The 21692-nt window shown below is 38.2% G+C and overlaps 1 protein-coding gene across 1 annotated transcript in view; it reads right to left on the reverse strand.

Moving 5' to 3' along the window:
• Window positions 1-551: 551 nt before the first annotated feature.
• The window catches only part of LEPR (leptin receptor), a 45469-nt gene continuing 24328 nt past the window's right edge, over window positions 552-21692 (reverse strand). Inside the window, exons 14-18 of the mRNA XM_070939483.1 lie at window positions 21246-21428; window positions 20585-20680; window positions 8769-8871; window positions 8227-8302; window positions 552-1373 (exon numbers count right to left, since the gene is read on the reverse strand). Of these exons, the coding sequence (XP_070795584.1) occupies window positions 552-1373; window positions 8227-8302; window positions 8769-8871; window positions 20585-20680; window positions 21246-21428 (1280 nt within the window). The remainder of the gene's footprint in view (window positions 1374-8226; window positions 8303-8768; window positions 8872-20584; window positions 20681-21245; window positions 21429-21692) is intronic.

The following is a 21692-nucleotide window of genomic DNA, read 5'->3' on the forward strand; positions in this document are numbered from 1 at the left end:
TATTGGAAAAGGTTTCCCTCTATGTAATAAGATAATTGTAGCTATGCCCATTGACCTGCTATGGTTCCTATGTCAGTAGAGAATAATACACTGATATTAAACTTGCAAGATTAGAGATTTAAGACATGCTGGCACAAGTTTGGTTATTTCAAGCTTTCATTGAAGCCTCAATCAGAAAATAGTACAGACATCATCCTGAGAATATTGCTGAAGCTCAATTATCACTCAATTAATTGCAGAAATTTGACAATACAACAGCAGTTTATTCACAAGTGCAAGTTAACTATGGAAAAAAGAACCTTCTTATTTGGAAAGATAGAATTTACTTTGTCTTTCCAGATAATCAAGCATATATTAAAACTGTCTGGTTGTTCTCCTTCAGGAAAACACAATATTGCACTACTTGGGAATTAAATAATATGGATTATTAATAAAACTTGAACATCTAGCTATTCACTTGCAAAATACAGAATTTGCCAAAATGTTCCACATGAAGAAAACTTGTTGGACATACAACATTATAATCAAAATAAATTAGACGTATGGATTAATTAAGCTTTGCTACTAGCTGTCTCTTGTATTTTAACTGTCAATGTTTGAAACTGTGGCATATATGGTATGAAAGTTTGAAGGGGTCTCTCACAGTTACAGATAAAAGGATTTAGATCAGCTGTTACATTTTGAGAAATCCTCATGCTTCTAATGAGAGTATTGGTATGAAAGTTACATGGTGCCACATTTGAATTTTCTGTTAAAAATATATCATTTTCGTTATTTTTGAGTGGGCCCATGCCTAAATAGAACAAACTTCTCTCTGGACTGTCACCTTCAGTGAAAGTTTTATCCTGTTCTGAAGATTCTGAGAAACCTTCAGAGGAAACAACAGACAGAGAGTGAGTTTTTCTGGGAGGGTCTTGAAAATATTCAGGTAATATCAAAAATGCTTGATTTCCTACTGCCCAAGAAATGCTAGAGAAAGAAGCTGGAACTGAAGACTTAAGGTTCACAAAACTTCTGTCAAAAAGACTACTTGAATCCTTTGGAGGCTCATAAAGCCCACTTGACATGGAGCCACTTATAATAGTTGCATATTTTACATTACATTGTTCTGACATGCCTCTTTTATTTTTAGCATCATGGACATTCTCAGAGAGACTGTCGCTATTGAAATGACCACTAGAGCAAATTGAGTCATGCTCAAAGTCCTGAATGGTTGAAAACAGTGAGTCAACTGCTAGTAACTCTTGTTTATCTTCATGTTTCATTGCTTTATCAATACTGATATCTTCCAATACTATTTCTGATTCCAGAAGTAGCGGACCAAATGACAATGCTTCAGGATGCTTGAGAAAGAGATGCTCAAAGGTTTCAGGCTAAAAAAACAAGACACATTGTAAAGCTCATTTATCAGTTAATTGTTCATACTGAAAAGAATACAAGAATAAGAAAAATTAAGCAAATAAATATTTTATTATATTTGAATCTGGTTCTTCATTTTCAAAACAAGATGAATTACATTTTTGAAATAATCTCTTTTTGGGAGGGGAACCAAATTATGGTATTGAATCTGAATGTCTTCACCTATATAGTTCAGATTAAATAAAGTGCATTAACATAAGGCAAACACGTTAAAGTAAACAAAGATATATCTGCAAGTTTTAAATATGCCATTTTAGATATTTAATTTTTATATGCTTTAAAGTAATTGTTTAAACCCTAGCTTTAGAGGCATCTGTTTTCTGTATTCTTGATTAGAATTATGGATATAATTCATCTTCCTTTCAATAAAGAGGAAATTAAGAATACAGTGGCTCTAAAAAATAATTGATAAATAAAATAAGTCATAATCAAAATAACTACAAAGCAAACCTGCAATTCTATGCACACTTACCTGTCAATAAAACAACTGAAAATATTTTATTCTGGCCAAAGTTTATATTCTATGATACAGCTGTGTCTCCAGAAATCATTACTCATTGATATGCAGTACAAGTGTTTATCAGGTTTTGCTATTCCTCTCCAACATCCAGAAGGAAGTTAAGTATATTTCTCATGTAGACTACATCAACAATATAGGGTGATATTCCCTAAGTTCAAAGATACTCTTTATTGTCATATTAAACTCTTGTTCAGTTCAACTGCTGGAAAAATTTTCTGCCTTTCTTAGGGAGTGGTTAAGGAGATCTCCAAAATTGGGAGATGTTTTGCATCTTGGAAATATTGCTTCTGTCACCATTCCCTAAAAAACATTTTTCTGGGCAATTTCTTAGCTTAGCTTTATTGAACTTTATTTAAAATGTATTATGGAGCTGACCTTTCATATTTTTTTTGTTGCTGGAAAGTTAGTGCCTAGTGACCTAATCCAAATCAGGATCAGCATACATTGAGATGGAGAAGGCCTATGAGGATTTGATGCAGCTTCTGTAGTGGCAATGCACATCTTTGTTTCCAAGTTATGTTAGCATCATTGGGTAATCAAGGGAATCATTGCAATTTAAATTGAGTTCTAGAATGCTTGGAGGTAGCTTTTTCATTCATAAGAATTTCTATCAGTGCTCCATTTCAAGTTCTTTGTTCTCCCCTCCCCATTTACAATGTCTCTAAAGCAACATAGTGCCCTTGTATAAGGTTCTGGGGCTCTTGCAACAATACCAGGTATCTGCTTTTCTTTGTCACAAACCTGTGTGAGGAAATTAATGTGGGGGAAATGGGTGGCAGGCTGGATATTGATTTCTTTGTTCCTTTACTGGCCAACTAGAAAGAGTTCAACCTAACTGCCAAGGTTTTGGCAAATGGATCTTTTTAATGGATACTCATGGATCTTTGAAAAAATGATGTTCAGTTAACAGCAGGGAATTTGCACACTGCCCACATGGAGTGTCTTTAATATTCTGTTTGTCACAACCCTGCATAGATATGCTGCTAAAATATGCAGTGCACAATGAGAGAGAGAAAAAGAAGGGGAGGATTAACAAAGTTTTGATAACAGCTGAAATGGGTGAAGAGGGCCTACAATGTAAGACTTTCAGAAATACCTTGGATTCTGAAAGTTTTTGAGGGTGGCCAACAGCTAATGTGACTGAGGTATGACATACAGTATTCTATTACAACATTGTAATGAAGAGGGGTGTTTATATTTATTCATATGTAAGTCCTGTTCTGTGCTGTTTTCAGTTAGGATGGACAGACAGACACAACGCTGGCCTCCTTTGCAGAATTTGATCCCAATATTCTGTTGGGTTGGAGATAATGAATTAATGAAAACCTTATGTGTTAGACAAATTATTATCTGATAAAATATAATACTTTGATTACAGAATAGGTTTAAGTTTACCTGCTATACTTGAATGTGGAATCATTTATGACGTGACAACTGAAATATATTTGCAAGAGACAGCCAAAAGAATCTATAAGATTCTATTTATATGTCTGAAATAGACATACACACAAACTATAGCATGTGTGTATATGTGTATGTGGCACATGCAAACATACACAGGGCAACAAATACTAAGAAAATAAACTATTTTTATTTCTTACGTAAAAGAGGTTAAGAACTTTGTGTCTGTCAACAGGATAATTCTCTGTAAATAGAACAGAATGAAATCAAATCTGCAGCAGGGAAAATTTAGCCAAATAAAGAATGAGATGGAAGATGGATTATGGAGACAAGGATTCCAGAAAATTTTCCAATGAATCTCATTTTGAAAGGCAGGTCAGAATACTGGCCAGCACTTCACCCTAAAATCCTCCTTTTGGTCATACGACGCAGAAGAGGATGTGTGTGGCCTGTCCCTTCCTTCCCACTGCACACATATTCACATACATATCGAGATACCCTACCTGAATACGGTGTCGTGTTCTGGGCTCCACGGTTCAGAGAGAACAGTGACAAATTAAATTCATAGAAAGGCTGAGATAGTAAGGGATCTAAAATAAAGCTTTATGAAGAAATGCTAGGGTATGTTTGACCTGTACACAGCTGATGAGTGGATATTAAATCAGTCTTCAAATATCTGAAGAGTTGTCACATAGAGGAAGGAACAGAGTTATTCTCTATTGCTCCAAAGGTCAGGATGAGAACTAATGGATTAAAATGCAAGTAAGTAGGTTCAGCCAGACATTAGGAGGAACTTCCTAATTTTATAAACTGTCAGCCCATGAAACAGGCAGCCATGTGAGGTGATAAACTTTTTGCTATAGGGCTAAAGAGGCTCCAGGCATGATCAATCAGAGATGCTTTGGTGCAGTATTTTCAAACCTTTTTTACAGAACCTGTAATTTCTTTCTAAAGAAATTCATGGAATCTCTAATCAAGAAGCAAAGCTCATGATAGTAAATTCATTGTGTTTGAGTGATGTCTTTTCCCTTTTGCACTTAGTTTCTCATGGAATCCCATCAAATTGTTCCAGAGTTTAGGGTTCCGTAGAAAACAATTTGTGAAACTTCTTCATTCAACCCCTTGTCCCATGCATACAACAATGGTGTGCACATACCCTGATTAGTTTCTGGGAAGAAAGTGCACATACACAAACACACACACAATACTTTATTACACAGAACACATACAAATACTTATGGCCACTGCTGCTAAAGGTGTTGAGAAAATTCCAGAAACTATCCCCCTGAGCTTGTCAAATATTTATCAAGGAATAATTTCTGTCATTCTTGCTTATGCTGCATTTTTTTTATTGTTTGTAATTATAATATCCAGACTAGGTTGTTTATCTATTCATTTTTTTTCTCCTAAAAATAGGATAGATTTCTTACTCCCTATGATTTGCTGGTGGTCTGCCTGCTTGTGTTTCTCAAGTTTGCTGAAAAGTGAGAGTGGACAAAAGACTGTATTGAGTTTCTATCATTCGTTTGATAATAAATATTATGTCCAAATTAGGAAAAATACTTGTCTTTTGATAAATACTTTATTAATTTTTCTTTTATAGCTTTAGGAAGTTATTTCAAAATATACAGCTCTTTTCCAAGTGCCTGAACAAATTAGAAATCAGGACAAGGAAAATCCTGCTCATTTATATTCATTTTAATGAAGTAAACAAGCTAAAACAGAAGATAAAATTATCATTGGAGTTAGACTAAATAAAAGCTAAAATGTTCAGAAATAAAGCTTTCAGAACGTTCATAATTTTCATTTCAAAAATAATTTGAATATGATGTTAAATGTAGTAGAATAATCTCAGCAAAAGCTACATGGCGCTTGTATGTATTGCATTTAGCATTAAATTGGACAGAATAAGTTTGTACCTTCTAAATAAGCTCTTAAATATTTCTGAGTTTTCAAACTTTCTGTTATATTAAGATTGAAAATTCATAGAATATAAAAGATGCCATTAACATATGAGACTTGAGTGCATTTTAATAGAATTTTATGTCGGAGTTCTATTCTATTGAATTTCCTGTTTCCCAATTCTGACTGTAATTTCAGAGACAGTTTCTACTAACTAGAGCAGATAATGCAGTCTTTTGGCCTCTATCCCCTTACCTAATCATTTTAGGGGGGGAAATCTACTTTGTAATGGATGCCATCGTGTAATTTGTAACTTTTTGTGGTAGCTTTCACCAATAGTAATCTGAAAGTTCATGACCTTCTGAAAACACCAAGATATGTCATGTTGCATAAAGCAGGAGTCCCCAAACCCCAGGCCACAGCCCAGTGCTGGGCCACAGCTCATTTGGAATCAGAGCATGGAAGCAGTGGACAAGTGTGTGGTTCGCCGCTGCATTTGTGAAAGCAATGCGCCCACACAAAACCATTCCCCCTTCTCCCCACTGCCACCGCAGCCTCCGCCGCCTCTGCTTGTCCACTGAGCTGGAAAGGTTGGAGACCACTGGCATAGAGCCACTGACATTATTATACAATTTCACTTTTATTGGAAAATCTGATAAAATGATTCTCCCACTGATTGCAAATATAGGAGAAATTTCAGAAGGCCATTTACACACACTTTAAAATAAATTAAATAGGGTTGTTTTTCCTGATAATAATTTTCATTGTCTCGTCTGTCTAAAACATTTACTCTATTCTTCCCTGCTTCTTGGCACAATTCAACTAAAGGCACATCAAAGTCATACTGTTCTCACTTCCAAAGCCCCCTGAAGCAATTTGTAGGCCTAGCTGTCTTTCCTTCTGCTAATATGAAACACAAGTATTGCCCTGACCAAACTGCTGCAGTCCTCCAGTTCTTTGCAGGCATTTTTCCATCTGGGCTGGAGAGGAAATCTGATTAATCTCTTGTCAATGTCATCTTTGTTTATTCGCTGCAAAATCATTAAGCCAGCATTCCCTTTGTAACTAATTTCTGTCAGGAATCAGAAGGAGGGATGAGGTAAGTGTTTCCTCTCACAAGAAATTAAAAAGCAAAAAAGCAAAATAGTAAGCTAAATTCTCCAATCCTGTTGAAACAGTGAGAATATGGAGATCAAGAGTGGTTTTTAAACTGGTGCAGCAAATGTGAAATTGAGAGATTAGATTACAGGTAGTCCTTAATTTACGACCACAATTGAGCCCAGAATTTATGTTACTAAGTGAGAAATTTGTTAAATGAGTTTTGTCCCATTTTACAACTTTTCTAGCCACATTTGTTAAGTGAATCACCGCAATTGTTAAATTAGTAACACGGTTGTTAAGTGAATCTGACTTCCCCATTGACTTTGGTTCAGAAGGTCGCAAAAGATGGCCACATGACCTGGGACACTGCAACCATCATAAATGTGAACCAGTTGTCAAGCATTTGAATGTAAATCATGTGATCTTGGAGATGTTGCAACAATAAGTGTGGAAAATGATCATAAGTCACTTTTTTCAGTGCCGTTATAACTTTGAAGGTCACTAAATGAATTGTTAAGTCGAGGACTACCCATAATCAGGAAAAGCACCTACACTGAGTATGTCTTAGGTACATATATGTGGCTGTTATGAAATGATTGCTTATAAAGATTCAGCATATGATGCTCCAAATAAGAAACATGCTCCATAATAAGTACCTGCTTATTTAGAAAACAAAATAGTTTTAGGAAAACATGTAGAATTAAAGACACCTTGATATCGCTGGCTTTAAGGACATGATGCTTTATATCTATATCTATCATTCTAAATCAGGTGCTGGGAACATTCCCCGGCTACCACGTAATCCCAGCTTTATTCATTCAACCCAGTCATAAAGATAGTTTGCCTGGACTATTCTTTCATCTTAGGTTACTTAATCAGAGTTTTCTAAGGGAACTTAATGTATTAAGGAATATAACATAGTACCTACTGTCCTTGAATCCTCAAGTGTTCCTCTTACACAACAAAACCTGTCCTTGCTGAAAAATAGTATTCTTAGAATGATATACCATTAATATAACCTTTGTACAAAATTATTTCCAACGCTATTATGTACGAACAAAGTCAGCAGACAATGAAATGATAGGAAAGTAATTCTGTCTTCTGAATTCAAATAGATAATTCTTCTAACAACTTGTAAAGGAAGTCTGGGAGCTGGAACAATGGTTCAGCGGGCAGTGACCAAGATTAGACTTCAAAGAATGTCCATTCTCTGTTTAAATGAAATGAAATAAAATTAACAATAAAGATGAGAAAGTAAAGTTTAATGGAAATGAAAACTGAAAATAATATATTAATTTTAAAAAAATCATTTCCCCAAATGGTTCTTTCTACCTATTAGAACATTTAATTCAACTTCTATAGTTTTATTCACAAAGTATGTAATGGTAAACTTAATAAAACTGCCATTTGCACAACGTAAGAATCAAGAAATCAACAGAAAGATTTATAGAGAGGGATGAGATGGAGATAAGTGGATTAGATACATTCATAATGCTTTGTAGACGTTATGACCTGCTCTGTCAGAATGACCAGTTTTCTTAGACAATGTTCTAATGATTGAAGATCCATGGTTCCAATAGAAATGTTGAATGCTTGTGGCATATTGTCCTAGCAGAACATGGAATCTCTACATTTTATTTTGAGCACTGGAGCTTGTATAATAGTAATAATAATAATAGTATTCTATAATAGTAATAATAATAAAAAAACTGGAAGGATATTTTTAGAATATACATGTATATCTACCTCTGAAGGGATACCTATTCAGGTGGATTTATTTTTGTCAGTGTACCTGAAAACCCATTAGTAATTTAATGGTAGTAATCAGATTCAGTTTTCAAGTAAAATATAACAATGAAATGCATTAAAATAGAATTCCATACCTTTTGGAAATTAACTCCTTGTGCCCAAGAACAATTCTTCGGGTTTGGGACATCAACCCACAATAATTTCTTAATTCTGAAAAAATGCAGATAATGAATTGATTTGGTTCAAAGGATAAGCAAAAGCAAATTAGGTGTAGTGTCTAAGGCTGTGAACCAGGACCTGAGAGATCCTAGTTCAAGGCTACCCTCAGCTATGAAGATATACTCTATGGTTTTGTACCAGGCATTCTCTCTCTGCTCATTCTTTCCTATATGAAAAATTATAGAAGCAGTGCTATGTATACTGTATAGTCTTTAACAGAAGCTAAGATATAAATCTAACAAAATAATGATGAGAAAAAATATTACAGCTTCTGGGTTGCTGCAAAGAATAATACTACAATGCAAACTCTAATAATTGGTAAATATTTCATAATTTTAATTTTTAAATTTAATTTATTCTCTATTCATCCATTTAAATGGATGATCATATAGATTATTGTATGTAATATTCTCCTACTAGGAACAGATTCAACAAGCGTCATGAAAGAAAACTTTACCTATGCTGCAAAATCAACAATGCTCCAAGAAGCAGAAATGAGCATGAAATCATTAAGGGTAGAATCACATAGAAGTTCACATCGTGCTGCTTTTCAATCCTATCTGGAAAAATAATTTATTTTAAAAAGTCATTACCATTACATTCCAAATACACTTGCAAGATATTACTTCAGTGACATTAAACTGAATGGGTGAAGATTATTCTAGACAATATGCCTAACGAAGTCTCCTAAGATAAAAACTGAATATCTTTGTATTCTAGATTATATTTTTCAAGTCAGATCCTATGTACAGAATGGGAAAGATAAATTCACCAGGCCTCCAGCTTAATTAATGCAGAATAAGATTAAAAGACTTTAAACATTGAATCCTTATTTACTCAAAGTTAAATCTTAATCGGTTTGAATTAATCAGATTTTTTTTAAATGTGTAAGTTTGAATATATAGTTTAAAATACATTGATTGGCTAAATTAGCCATGCATCCCAATTCTCTGTATGAGTACTCAAAAGAAGCAGCATTAAACATCATTAACAAGCAGGAAATACTGCTAAAGAAGCATGACAATGACTGTGTAATTTCATTATCGCCCTCCACGGCCTCCTGCAGCAGTCTGCTAGCTGAAAAAGGGCCAAAAACAACCCAAAATGGGCCAAAAACGAGCTTTGTGGCCCATTTTCTGCTTCCCCAGCCTCCAGTAGCACTCTGCTGGCCAAAACTGGGCCGCAGGGGGCTGCACGTGGCCCATTTTAGCCAGCAGCGGCACTGCGGGCCAGCCCTTTGATATTTCCAGGCAGGCCCCATGGGCCACATTTAAGCATCCCAGCGACAGAATCTGGCCTGCGGGCCTTGAGTTTGACACCCCTGTTCTAAGTAACGCATACTTAATAGGGCTAAGCATTCAAAGGCGCTTCAAACATATATCAGCAGAAATGAAATGCATCCTAACCCTATATAAAAGTATTAATAATGTATATTATACAAAATTATATTATATGAACTAAAAACAATATTTAAGGCAGATACAATTTCCTGCTCTGCCATTGTAAGTAGCAATCACGTCCCATAATACTTGGCAAAATGTTTATGTGAAATAAAAAAAAATTCTATACTTAAATGTAAACTATTACTATGCTGCTATCTGTTATGAAGGTTTGGTTGTGTCCATAAATCCTTCTCAAATGTTGTTGTGAATTTTTTTGTTTTGTTTTGCATTTTCAATATAAATAGTTGAACCGAAAAAAGAAAAAGACCAAAATTATGGCTGAAGCTGTATTTCATGGCAGGATTATTATTTCGAATTAAAAGTTAATAATAACTTGTACAAACATACATACCCATTACACTGTTGAGATGAGTGGCTCTATAAATCAATCAATCAGTAAATCAATCAATCAAACAAGCAAACACTCCAGCTCAAACTAAGCAAATAAGCACAGAACATGAATAAAAAATAAAACGCCAAAATGCATGATATAAGAAAAAAAAAGTTAGTTAAATCTAGTTTCCATCAAAATCAGTCACTGTATTCATTCAGTTCATATAATTCTACCCTTGCAATCATTCTTGCTTCTACAATTTCCGTATATCACTTCATACATTGGCTTTTGTTCTTCCAACTTAATCTCTCTTATTTTGAGTACAGGTAATCCTTGATTTACAATCATTAATTTAGTGCCTATTCAAAGTTACAATGGCACTTGAAAAATTGACTCATTACCTTTTTTCACACTTACAACCATTGCATCATCCTCATGGTCATGTGACCAAAATTCGGACATTTGGCAACTGGTTCATATTTATGAACATATCCCCAGGTCATGTTATCACCTTCTGTGACCTTCTAACAAGTCAATGTTGAAGCTAGATCATTTAACAACTGTAGCAAGAAAGGATGTAAAATGGGGCAAAGCTCACTTAACAACTGTCTTTGCTTAGCAATGGAAATTTTGAGTTCAATTTTTGAAATTGTGGCTGTAAGTAGAGAACTACCTGTATCATGCAACCATGATTTTCTTGGCCTTCTCTTTCCTCTTAATCTTCTTCCATATTTTTGTTCTGTAATTAAATCGTCAATCATGCTCTTTATACCACAAACTCTCTCAGTATATTTCTTTTTTTTTACTAATTATTCATTACTATCTTTTAAATGTTTAACATATTTCTTATTCTTGTATTCAACATTCAGTTTCTTTTCACCTACCAAACTCTCACTTCCACATAAATAGAGTAGAAGTATTTTATATATAAGTGTTTTATTCTGACAAATAATCATTACTCAAAATAGACCATACACTACGTTTATACCAGAATTATCATGTTTTAAAATTTTCTCCATTTTTCAATCTTTAGCACAGATTCTATCAAGTATACAAACATATCAACCTATTCTAGTTTTTTCTATGTATATATAACTTTCACTTATTTAATTGATTTTTCTGTTAAATACCACTGGTCTCAGATTCCTTGGATTCTGAATAAAACATATCATCTACTTAGAAAAATATATCCCCAACTATATGAATTGAGACTGGTAAGGGAGAACTAACTGTTTTCTCTGCCAATAAAGAGAACTGTTATATAAACATCCTTCAGCTACCTCCCAAGGCCTTCACAAGACTTGCCAAGAATCCATTTACTGTGAAGGATGAAAAAAAATTAGAATTTAAACCCTGTAGCACAGATATGTATTAAAAGTTTCTGATTTCTTTGTGTTTAACTGTTAATCAACTGTTGTGTTTAAGGCTTTATTCCTATCTGCCCTAAAGATTATATATAAAATTTATAAACTAGCTAAGTCATTTTTTAGTGTTTTCTGCCGAAGCAGGGACCAAATAAGGAGTTAAGAGACTGGATAGCTATAATTTATTTTATTTATTTATTTATTTACAAATATTTATATGCCGCCCTTCTCCCAAAGGACTCAGGGCAGCGAACACAAGTTAAAAACATACAATAATGAAGGAAAATCTTAATTAAAACCAGTTAAAACAGGGACAAATAAATAATAATACCCAAGAATCAAAATCAGCCCATTTGTTGAAACAGCCAAGTCTTTAGGCCTCAACGGAAGGAGCAGAGATCAGACGCCGTCCGGAGCTCGGTGGGTAACTCATTCCAAGGGCAGGAGCGCCCACAGAGAACGCTCTACCCCTGGACATCGCCAGCCAACATTGTCTGGTCGACGGTACCCTGAGGAAGGCAGCCATGTGTGAGTGGGCAGGATGGTGGGAGGCAGGTAGGAGATGGTCCTGCAAGTACCCCGGACCTAAGCCATGAAGGGCTTTATAGGTAAGTACCAGCACCTTGAAGCGGATCCAGAGGACCACTGGTAACCAGTGCAGCTCGCATAGGAGCGGTGTTACACGGTAGTAACAGGGAGCTCCCATAACAACCTGTACGGCCGCATTCTGGACCAGCTGGAGCCTCCGGGTGCACCTCAAGGGCAGCCCCATGTAGAGGGAGTTGCAGTAATCCAAGCGAGAAGTAACCAGGGTATGAGTGACCGTGCGAAGGGCATCTCGGTCTAGGAAAGGGCGCAATTGGTGCACCAGGCGAACCTGCGCGAAAGCCCCCCTGGTCACGGCCGTCAGATAGTCTTCTAAAGACAGCCGGGAATCCAGGAGAACACCCAAGTTGCAGGCCCTTTCAATGGGAGCAAGTACCTCCCCCCCATCAAAAGTGGTGGGACCTCTAGAACACGAGGTGTTGGCATCCACAGCCATTCAGTCTTGGAGGGATTGAGTCTGAGCCTGTTCCTACCGATCCAGGCCCGCACTGCCTCCAGGCATCGGGACATCACGGAAAGGGCATCCCAGGGGTGGTCCGGGTGGAGATGTATAACTGAGTATCATCAGCATATTGATGATACCTCACCCCGAAACCAAGAATGATCTCACCCAGCGGTTTCATATAGATGTTAAAGAGTAGGGGGGAGAGAACCAACCCGAGGCACCCCACAGGTTAGCGGCCTTGGGGTGGACCTCTGCCCCCTGCCCATACAAACTGTGAGCGACCTGAGAGGTAGGAGGAGAACCACTGTAAGACAGTGCCTCCTACCCTCAACCCCCCAAGTTGCTGCAGTAAGATACCATGGTCGATGGTATCGAAAGCCGCTGAGAGGTCAAGTAGGACCAGGATGGAGGAACAACCTCCATCCTGGGCCTGCCAGAGATCATTCACCAGAGTGACCAATGCCGTTTCCGTGCTGTGCCCATGCCGGAACCCCGATTGGTACGGGTCTTGGAACTCAGTTTCCTCCAGAACTGTGGGAGTTGTTGCGCCACATGAACTCAACAACCTTTGCTATAAAGCGAAGGTTGGAGACAGGCCAATATTTATTTATTTATTTATTTATTTATTTATTTATTTATTTATTTATTTATTTATTTATTTAATCTAATTTTTATACCACCCTTCTCCCGAAGGACTCAGGGTGGTGCACAGCCAAAAATAAAACAAACACATATATAAAATTTAAAAGCAATTTAAAAACATATTAAATAATTTGGCCCCGACATCATTAAAAAAGAAAGGCAACCCATTAAAATTAATGTTTAGGCCAGGCCAGCTTGTTGGAACAATAACATCTTGAGGGCACGGCGAAAGGTGCATAGGTCAGGGATAATCTGTATCTCCGGGGGCAATTCATTCCAGAGGGCGGGTGCCCCCACAGAGAAGGTTCTCCCCCTGGGGGGTCGCCAGTTGACATTGTTTGACCAACGGTACCCTGAGGAGTCCCTCTCTGTGGGAACGTACTGGCCAGTGGGAGGCTATCGGTAGCAGAAGGCGATATCGTAAGTACCCAGGTCCTAAGCCATGGAGCGCTCTAAAGATGGTAACCAACACCTTGAATTGCACCCGGAAGACCACCGGGTCCAGTGCAGCTCGCGCAGGAGAAGTGTTACATGTTACATAATCACCCACACGGCCGCATTCTGGACCAGTTGGAGCTTCTGGGTACTCTTCAAGGGGAGCCCCATGTAGAGAGCATTATAGTAGTCCAGACAGGAAGTGATGAGGGCATGAGTGACCGTGCGCAAGGAGTCCCGATCCAGAAAGGGACGCAACTGGTAAATCAGGCGAACCTGAGAAAAAGCCCCCCTGGTCACATGATCTTCTAGGGACAGCCGCGTATCCAGGAGGACACCCAAGTTGCGAGCCCTCTCTGAGGGGGCCAAGATCTCACCCCCAATAGTCAGCGATGGAACCAGCTGGCTATAACGGGACGCCGGAAACCACAGCCACTCGGTCTTGGAGGGGTTGAGTCTGAGCCTGTTTCTCCCCATCCAGATCCGCATGGCCTCCAGGCACCGGGACATCACATCAAGGGCATCATTGGGGTGGTCTGGGGTAGAGATGTACAGCTGAGTATCATCAGCATGTTCACATAAATGTTGAACAGGAGGGGCGAGAGGACTGACCCTTGTGGCACCCCACAAACAAGGCACCTCGAGATTGACCTCTGCCCCCTGCCAACACAGACTGCGTGCAGTCAGAGAGGAAGGAGGAGAACCACCGCAACATGGTGCCCCCCACTCCTAACCCCTCCAACCGGCACAGCATGATATTATGGTCGATGGTATCAAAAGCTGCTGAGAGGTCTAATAGGACCAGGACAGAGGATCAACCCCTGTCCCGAGCCCTCCAGAGATCATCAACCAATGCGACCAATGCCGTTTCCATGCTGTACCTAGGCCTGAAGCCTGACTGGTACGGATCTAGATAGACAGCTTCATCCAGGTACTGGGGAAGTTGTTGCACCACCACACTCTCAACAACCTTCGCCACAAAGCGAAGGTTGGAGACTGGACGATAATTCGCTAATACAGCCGGGTCCAGGGAAGGCTTCTTGAGGAGGGGCCTCACCACTGCCTCTTTCAAGGCGGAGGGGAAGAAACCATCACTCAGAGAAGCGTTAATAATCATCTGGAGCCAGCCTTGTGTGACCGCCCGGGAGGCCAACACCAACCAGGAAGGTCCAATAAACATGGCAGTGCTAAGCCTACGCAGAATCCTGTCCTCATCCTCAGGTGTCACAGGGTCAAACTCCTCCCAGATAACACTCTCAAGACCCATCTCCATCACCCCATCTGAACCTACCCAGTCGGAGTCCAAGCCTTCCCGAATCTGAGCAATTTTGTCATGCAGGTATTGCACAAAATCCTCAGCCCTACCCTGCAAGGGGTCTTCCCGCACTCCCAAATGAGTGGGAGTGGGTCACCCTAAACAGGGCGGCTGGGCGGTTATCTGCAGATGCAACAAGAGCGGAAAAATAATTAGATTTTGGAGCTCTTATCGCCACTACGTAGATCTTAATATGAGACCTCACCAGTGTTCAGTCAGATTCAGAACGACTGGCCCTCCAACTGCTCTCCAGGCATCTTTTCCGGCGTTTCATATAACGCTTCCGGCGTTATTGAGTCTGGATCCAGGGCAGGCTTCTTGAGGAGGGGTCGAACCACTGCCTCCTTAAGAGAGACGGGGAAGACCTCCTCCCTCAAAGAAGTGTTGACAATTGCCTGGATCCAGTCTCCAGTCACCTCCCAGGCGGCTGAAACAAGCCAGGAGGGATACGGATCCAACAAACATGTGGAGGCACCCAGTCTACCCACAATCCTGTCCACTTCATTGACGGAAACAGGGTCAAACTCAACCCAGATACTAGTCCCAAGACTTACCCAGTCTCATGGATGGATTCTGCCCAGTCAGAGTCCAATCCAATCAGGATCTGAACGATTTTATCTTGCAGAAACTGTACAAAATCCTCAGCCCTGCCCTGTAAGAGGTCTTCCCTCGTTCCCTGATTGAGAAGTGAGCGGGTCACTCTAAACAGGGCCGCTGGGCGGTTTTCTGCAGATGCAATGAGAGCGGGGAAGTGATCCCGCTTCGCCGCTTTCATCACCACAAGATAAGACCTAATATGGGTTTTTAACTGTGTTCGATCAGATTCAGACCGGGAGGACCTCCAACACTCCTCTAGGCATCTTTTCCGATGCTTCATTTCCCGGAGCTCCATAGAGAACCAAGGAGCCACCTGGGATCTGCGTCGGGTCAGAGGCCGCAAAGGTGCAATTCAGTCCAAGGCCTTGGCAGCCACCTGCTCCCAGGATGCTACAAGTGCCTCAGCCGAATCGCGGGATTGGGAAGCGGGGAATGTCCCAAGCTCCATCAGGAATCTCTCTGGGTCTATCAGGGCCTGGGGCAGAACCATTTTACTGGTTCCGCCTCCCAGCGGCGAGGGTTGGTGGGTTGAAAGTCCAGTCTAAGGAGGGAATGGTCGGTCCATGAGAGGGGGGCAATAGAAAGTTCCCCCCTACCCCGGCCATTTATCCACTGCCCAGAGAGAAAAACCAGGTCAAGTGTGTGTCCACCCCATGAGTTGGGCCCTGAACCACCTGAGTCAGGTCCGTGGCTGCCATGGAGGCCATGAACTCCCGAACTGTCTCAGATGTCTCGCCAATCGATGGCAGATTGAAATCTCCCACAACCAGAAGGCTGGGGAGTTCAACTGCCACTTCGGCCAAGACATTGAGCAGTGCGGGCAGGGCAGTGGCCACACAACTGGGAGATAGGTATGTGACCAACAAACCTGACTGAACTCCAGGGTCCCACTTCAATAGGAGAGACTCACACCCGCCTATCTGAGGGACAGTGACCTCCCTAGGACTAAGACTTTCTCTAATAACCACCGCCACCCCAGCCCTTCCCTGGCATCGCGGCTGGTGCAGTACACGAAAGCCTGGGGGGCATAAATCAGAGAGAGGAATTCCCCCCTCCTGTCCCAACCAGGACTCCGTAATGCAAGCCAGGTCCGCGCCCTCCTCATCGATAAGATCTTGTACGAGGGGGGCTTTATTCGCTACGGACCTGGCATTCACATACACCAGCCGGAGTCCAGGGTTCCCCACTCTCGCACCCCCAGAGAGGCAGGGTGAGCAGTGAGAGCGGGAATGCGCCACCACCTGAATACAGCAGGTGTGGCGTCCCTGCCCCCCCTACTCCCATCTCCTCTAATTAACTTCCAAATCCTGAGTGTAGTGTGAAAACAACCAATATACTTCTAATGTCACAAGCATTTATTGTCATCCATTAGTTCCATCATAAAGTCCTGCAAACTTTACATTATATTGTGATGGAATGCCTCCTCAGAAGGTACTCTGGATCCCTGCATGAAATATACCATCTCAAGGAGACTCTACCAGTAGCTAAACGATCTAGATATCTCGCCTGTAGATTTAACCACCTTAGTAACTGTTCATACATAATTTAATTTTATTTGTAATTTTATTCATCACTTGTTCTGTGTGTTTTTTAATGGTTCGTTGTTCTGATATTTTATATTTACACATTTTGTGAGTTTTTCTGCATTAAGCTTGTATTCTGTTATGTCACATGAAATAATAATAATAGCTTCATCATAGAGTGTTCTTAATATATTCGACAACTGCCAGCTTGTGATCATCTTCACACAAAACATTTCATTACCAAAGCCAAATTCATGTTATCATGTGGTTCCTCTAAATCAGCAAACATAAAAATAAATTATCTCAAATTCATACATTTTTCAACAACCTGCTGAAGAGCAAACATCGGATCTGCAGACTCCCCCGCCCAGTATAAAGGTACACTGTACTTCCCACATTTTGTTCATTGTCACACCATCACTCTTTCAAAATCAGAATTCAGTTAAACACTTTCTCAGGAACATTTAACAGATTAGTACCCCAGTAGTTTTTAAATAGATTCTAGGTAATTTGCCTTTTCTATAGAAGAGCCATAGTACAATCTTGCAATCGTTATGCAAACATATTTAAGTCTTCACACATATTAAATAAGTCACACAACCCTTTCATAAGCAAACCATATCTGTATTTTTACTTTCCTTGGTATTTTAACATTTCTGTCTTCTTATGATTTGTCAATATTTTCACTAATTTTTTCTTTCATCACTTTTTTCTTTGACTACAAGTAGTCCTCTACCTACAACCACAATTTCATTTGTAAGTCATCAGAGTCATAAGTCAAGGAACCATGTGACAAACTTGATTTTATGACCATTTTACCACCAAACATTTTGATTTGCAATGTTTTTTTCTGAAAAATGGCAAAAAAACCCAAACCACTGCAAATCATAGTCACGTAACCATGGGTTAATGCAACCAGTTATAAATGTGAGCTGGTTGCCAAAGTCCCAATTGTGATCACATGACCATGAGGGGGAAAGTGCAGCAGTCATTACTTCGGCAACAGTTCATAAGGAGCCTTGGTGGCGCAGCAGACTAAAGTGCTGTTAAGTAGCAGTTAGCTGCCAGCTGCCTGCAATTACTGCAAGTTCAAATCTCACCAGGCTCAAGGTTGACTCAGCCTTCCATCCTTCCAAGGTAGGTAAAATGATTGTGGGGGCAATAAGCTGACTTTGTATAAAAAAGAATACCGCTTGGGAGGGCCGAAAGCCCTACTAAGCAGGTATATACAGAAGTATGAAGACTATTGCTTAACGCATTGTAAGCCGCCCTGAGTCTCCAGAGAAGGGCGGCATATAAATCGAACCAATAAATAAATAAATAAATAATAAATAAATAAATAAATAAATAAATAAATAAATAATAAATAGGTCTTTTGAAGTTTGTTTTAACCGACCAGTCATAACTTGACTACCCGTACATTTATATCATTTGTTTTCATTCTACTTTTGATACCTACTTATCATTCCCATGTAGATCTCTAGACTGCTTCTAGCATTCCCTCACTTTATTTTCATCCCAAAACATTTAATCACTTTTAATTCCATTAGTTCTGCTAATTAGTTCTTAACAATTTTCACTTCCAAGTTTTTAAATTGCCACCAATTTAAGTATTTTGTTTTTCTCTACTCCTTTTAAATTTAACCATTACTTGCTCTAGTTGGCTATATTCTTCACTACTCTTTTTCTCTATATTATTTCTATCATTCTCTCTTTTTTTTTTTTTGCCAGTCATTCTCTTATATAAACTTTTTCTCATGCACAGCCTCTTCTTTCACTTTATCATGTAACTAAGCATACTTTTTACACTCCCCATAAACATTGTACAACTGATGGAGCACAAACATCCTTCCAATTACTTTTTTTGTGACCACATTAACATGAAATATCCACATTGCCACAGAAATTCAGTGCAAAGAACTTGGTTGTGGTACTGAAATATAAGGATAATAAATGGAAAAAGGAATAAAACCTGAGTTATTATGAAAACCTACTACAAACAACTTAATAATATTAATCATAAGTGATGTTTTCATATACATGAAGTTTTTCAATTTTTGAGTCTTCAAAGAGAGAAGGAATAACCGATGGACACTTTATTGTTCAGACATCTGTTGGTAAACAAAATAATCATTCCAAGACACCCAGGAATCAGCTTGGAATATTTTTCTTCAGAGAAGGGAGAATTAAATTCCTTGTCTTGTTTCTAACTAACATGTAACTAATGATTCAGTATACAACGTAAACAAAAGTAAGAATACTGGGCTAGGGGCAGAAAATATAGTGTAGTGAAATACATATCTTAGACATCAAGAAATCTGATTGTAAAAACTTTTAATGATTATATATAGGACTCCACAGTAGTAGGAGAAAAATGGAAAAAGTATGCACAGATTAATGGGAGTACCTGAAAACTGAGATTCTAGAAAGAACATTTGGAAATCATTAAAATGTGGAAATAAAAAGAAAGGAGCAGAAGAAACTAATGGGGTTGTTCATAAAGTGAAAAAACTGAAAATCCAAAAAGGCACATATAAGAGGTAGAATGAGAGACATATTACCAAGAAACAGTACACGTATACCTAGATTGGTAGAGAGATGTCAGAAAAACTAAGAGCAGAATGTACTGAGATTAGCAAAAGGGCTTATTTAGAGATGTTCAGAGTAACAAAGAAAACAATCGATATACCAGCTGCTCATTGAGGAGGGCAGAACAGATAACAAAGAAAAGGCAGTACTACTTAAATCCTATTTTGGTCCCCTCTTCTCAGAGAAGATATGCATTCAACTAGGCAATTTTGAAGAACAGATTGAAAGAGCAGCATTTTCGCTTCAGTTTAATCAAAATAATCAGGAGAATTTATTGCCCATGAACGAGTTCACATTTCCATATGAATTGTTTCTTAAAATATTGAAGAAACCCTGTTTCCTGTTTGGTTACCTGTATTAAATCAGCCAATATCAGGTTTACCGTATTTTTTTCATGTGATATTTGAAACATTAAATACAATTAGCCACTCTCTTTTTAATTAAAAAAATGCTACCACAGAAGCGTTTTCCTGCAAGGATTAAGCCATGAATTGTACACATGGATAATATCTATTGTTTTATTGCTGCCTATAGGTGTTTCTTTTTTCAAGTGGAACAAGGTGGAGAATTCAGTCCAGTCCAGTATACTTACTAATATGGTTTTGGCTGCTCTAACACCCAACAAAATTAGCTAGTGCCATCTTGTGAGTTTAACTGGAGAGCATATGTTAGATATGACAGATAGCAATTTTCATGATGAATACTTGATTGTTCTCACATGTGTCACTTACATGATCCTTTGTAGTCTGAGTGGCAGCCGTCATTAACAACAAAATCCCTTTCAAACCATTTATATTTTGCAAGCATGTTTTATATTCTATTTACTAACGGGAATATAAACATAACTGGAATATAAATATATTCTGTTAAACTCTGTAAAAAAGTTTTTAAAACACATTTATGTTATGAAGTGTGTCCTAGTATTATTTGTATTCTCATTATTATTTAAGAAGTTATAAGATAACAGTTCACTAAAATCACCTTTGGAAAATCCTTCTGTTATCGCAGGTTTTGTGACTCCTTCGTTAATGACCGGATATAAACTAAATCTGTATTTCTCAATGAGTACAAAGTTATCTGGAATGAAACAATAATGTTTAATGGACAAGTACCAGCAACTCACAGTTGGTCAGATTCATAGAAGAGACACACAGCTACATAAAACATCAGAGCTAAAAAAGTTAAGCACCAGTTTGAGACTTACAAGTTTAGAAAACTGGCACTTTCCTATATTGGAGAACTACAAATAGCTTCTCAAAATCACAAATAAAATGTTACCACATATAACAATAATATTCTTCTTCATCTACCATAATTTAAGTTGGGGCAATCTGCAGTTGCTTAACTTCTTATATATGGTTCCCCAATATTGCAAAATCATGTTGCAACAATATTAAGGAAGGAAGGGTTTTTTTAAATTATTTTTTTTAAAAAATCAATGCAACTATATTAAATATAACTTAACATGACTTTTTAGGAATTTTTATTTTTAATTGGTTTTCAATAAATCAATATACACACAACATTCCTTATCCTTCTATGTTTTATCTCATGTTCAGGTAATTCTTTTCTTCCAAAATAAGTATTGTTGTAACAACAACAACAAAAACACAGAAGCATATGTTTTCATATTCAAACTCACCAAATATATGATACCTCCTAACATTAGAAGGAACTGTTATCCATTTAATTTGTTCTTCTCCATTTAGATTGGTCCATTCAATTACAAAGGATGTAACCACATAATCCATAGGTAAAAGTGTCCAGGACATTATTACACAACTGCTGTTCATTGGGTAGATATTCAGAGACTGCAGAATGTTTACTAATTCAAACCAATCAAGAAACAAACAAAAAAATGGTAATCAGATAGAAAATTGGAAAGAATTCACCCAATCTCTTAAAAAAAAAATACAAAATTACTTCATTTTATTTTGTAGATTAGAAATATTGTAAACTTCATAAGTAAAGAAAAGAATAATATTACTAGATTTCCAATTAGAAGAAACAAGTTTAATTCACATGTATAATACAAGTAAATTTATTTGGATAAAAAAAACTGTAAAATTTAGATCAGGAAACCCAACTT

Source organism: Pituophis catenifer, unplaced genomic scaffold, assembly GCF_029215685.1.
Source record: "Pituophis catenifer annectens isolate HBS135680 unplaced genomic scaffold, rPitCat1.0.hap2 SCAF_3, whole genome shotgun sequence".
NCBI classification, from domain to species: Eukaryota; Metazoa; Chordata; class Lepidosauria; order Squamata; family Colubridae; genus Pituophis; species Pituophis catenifer.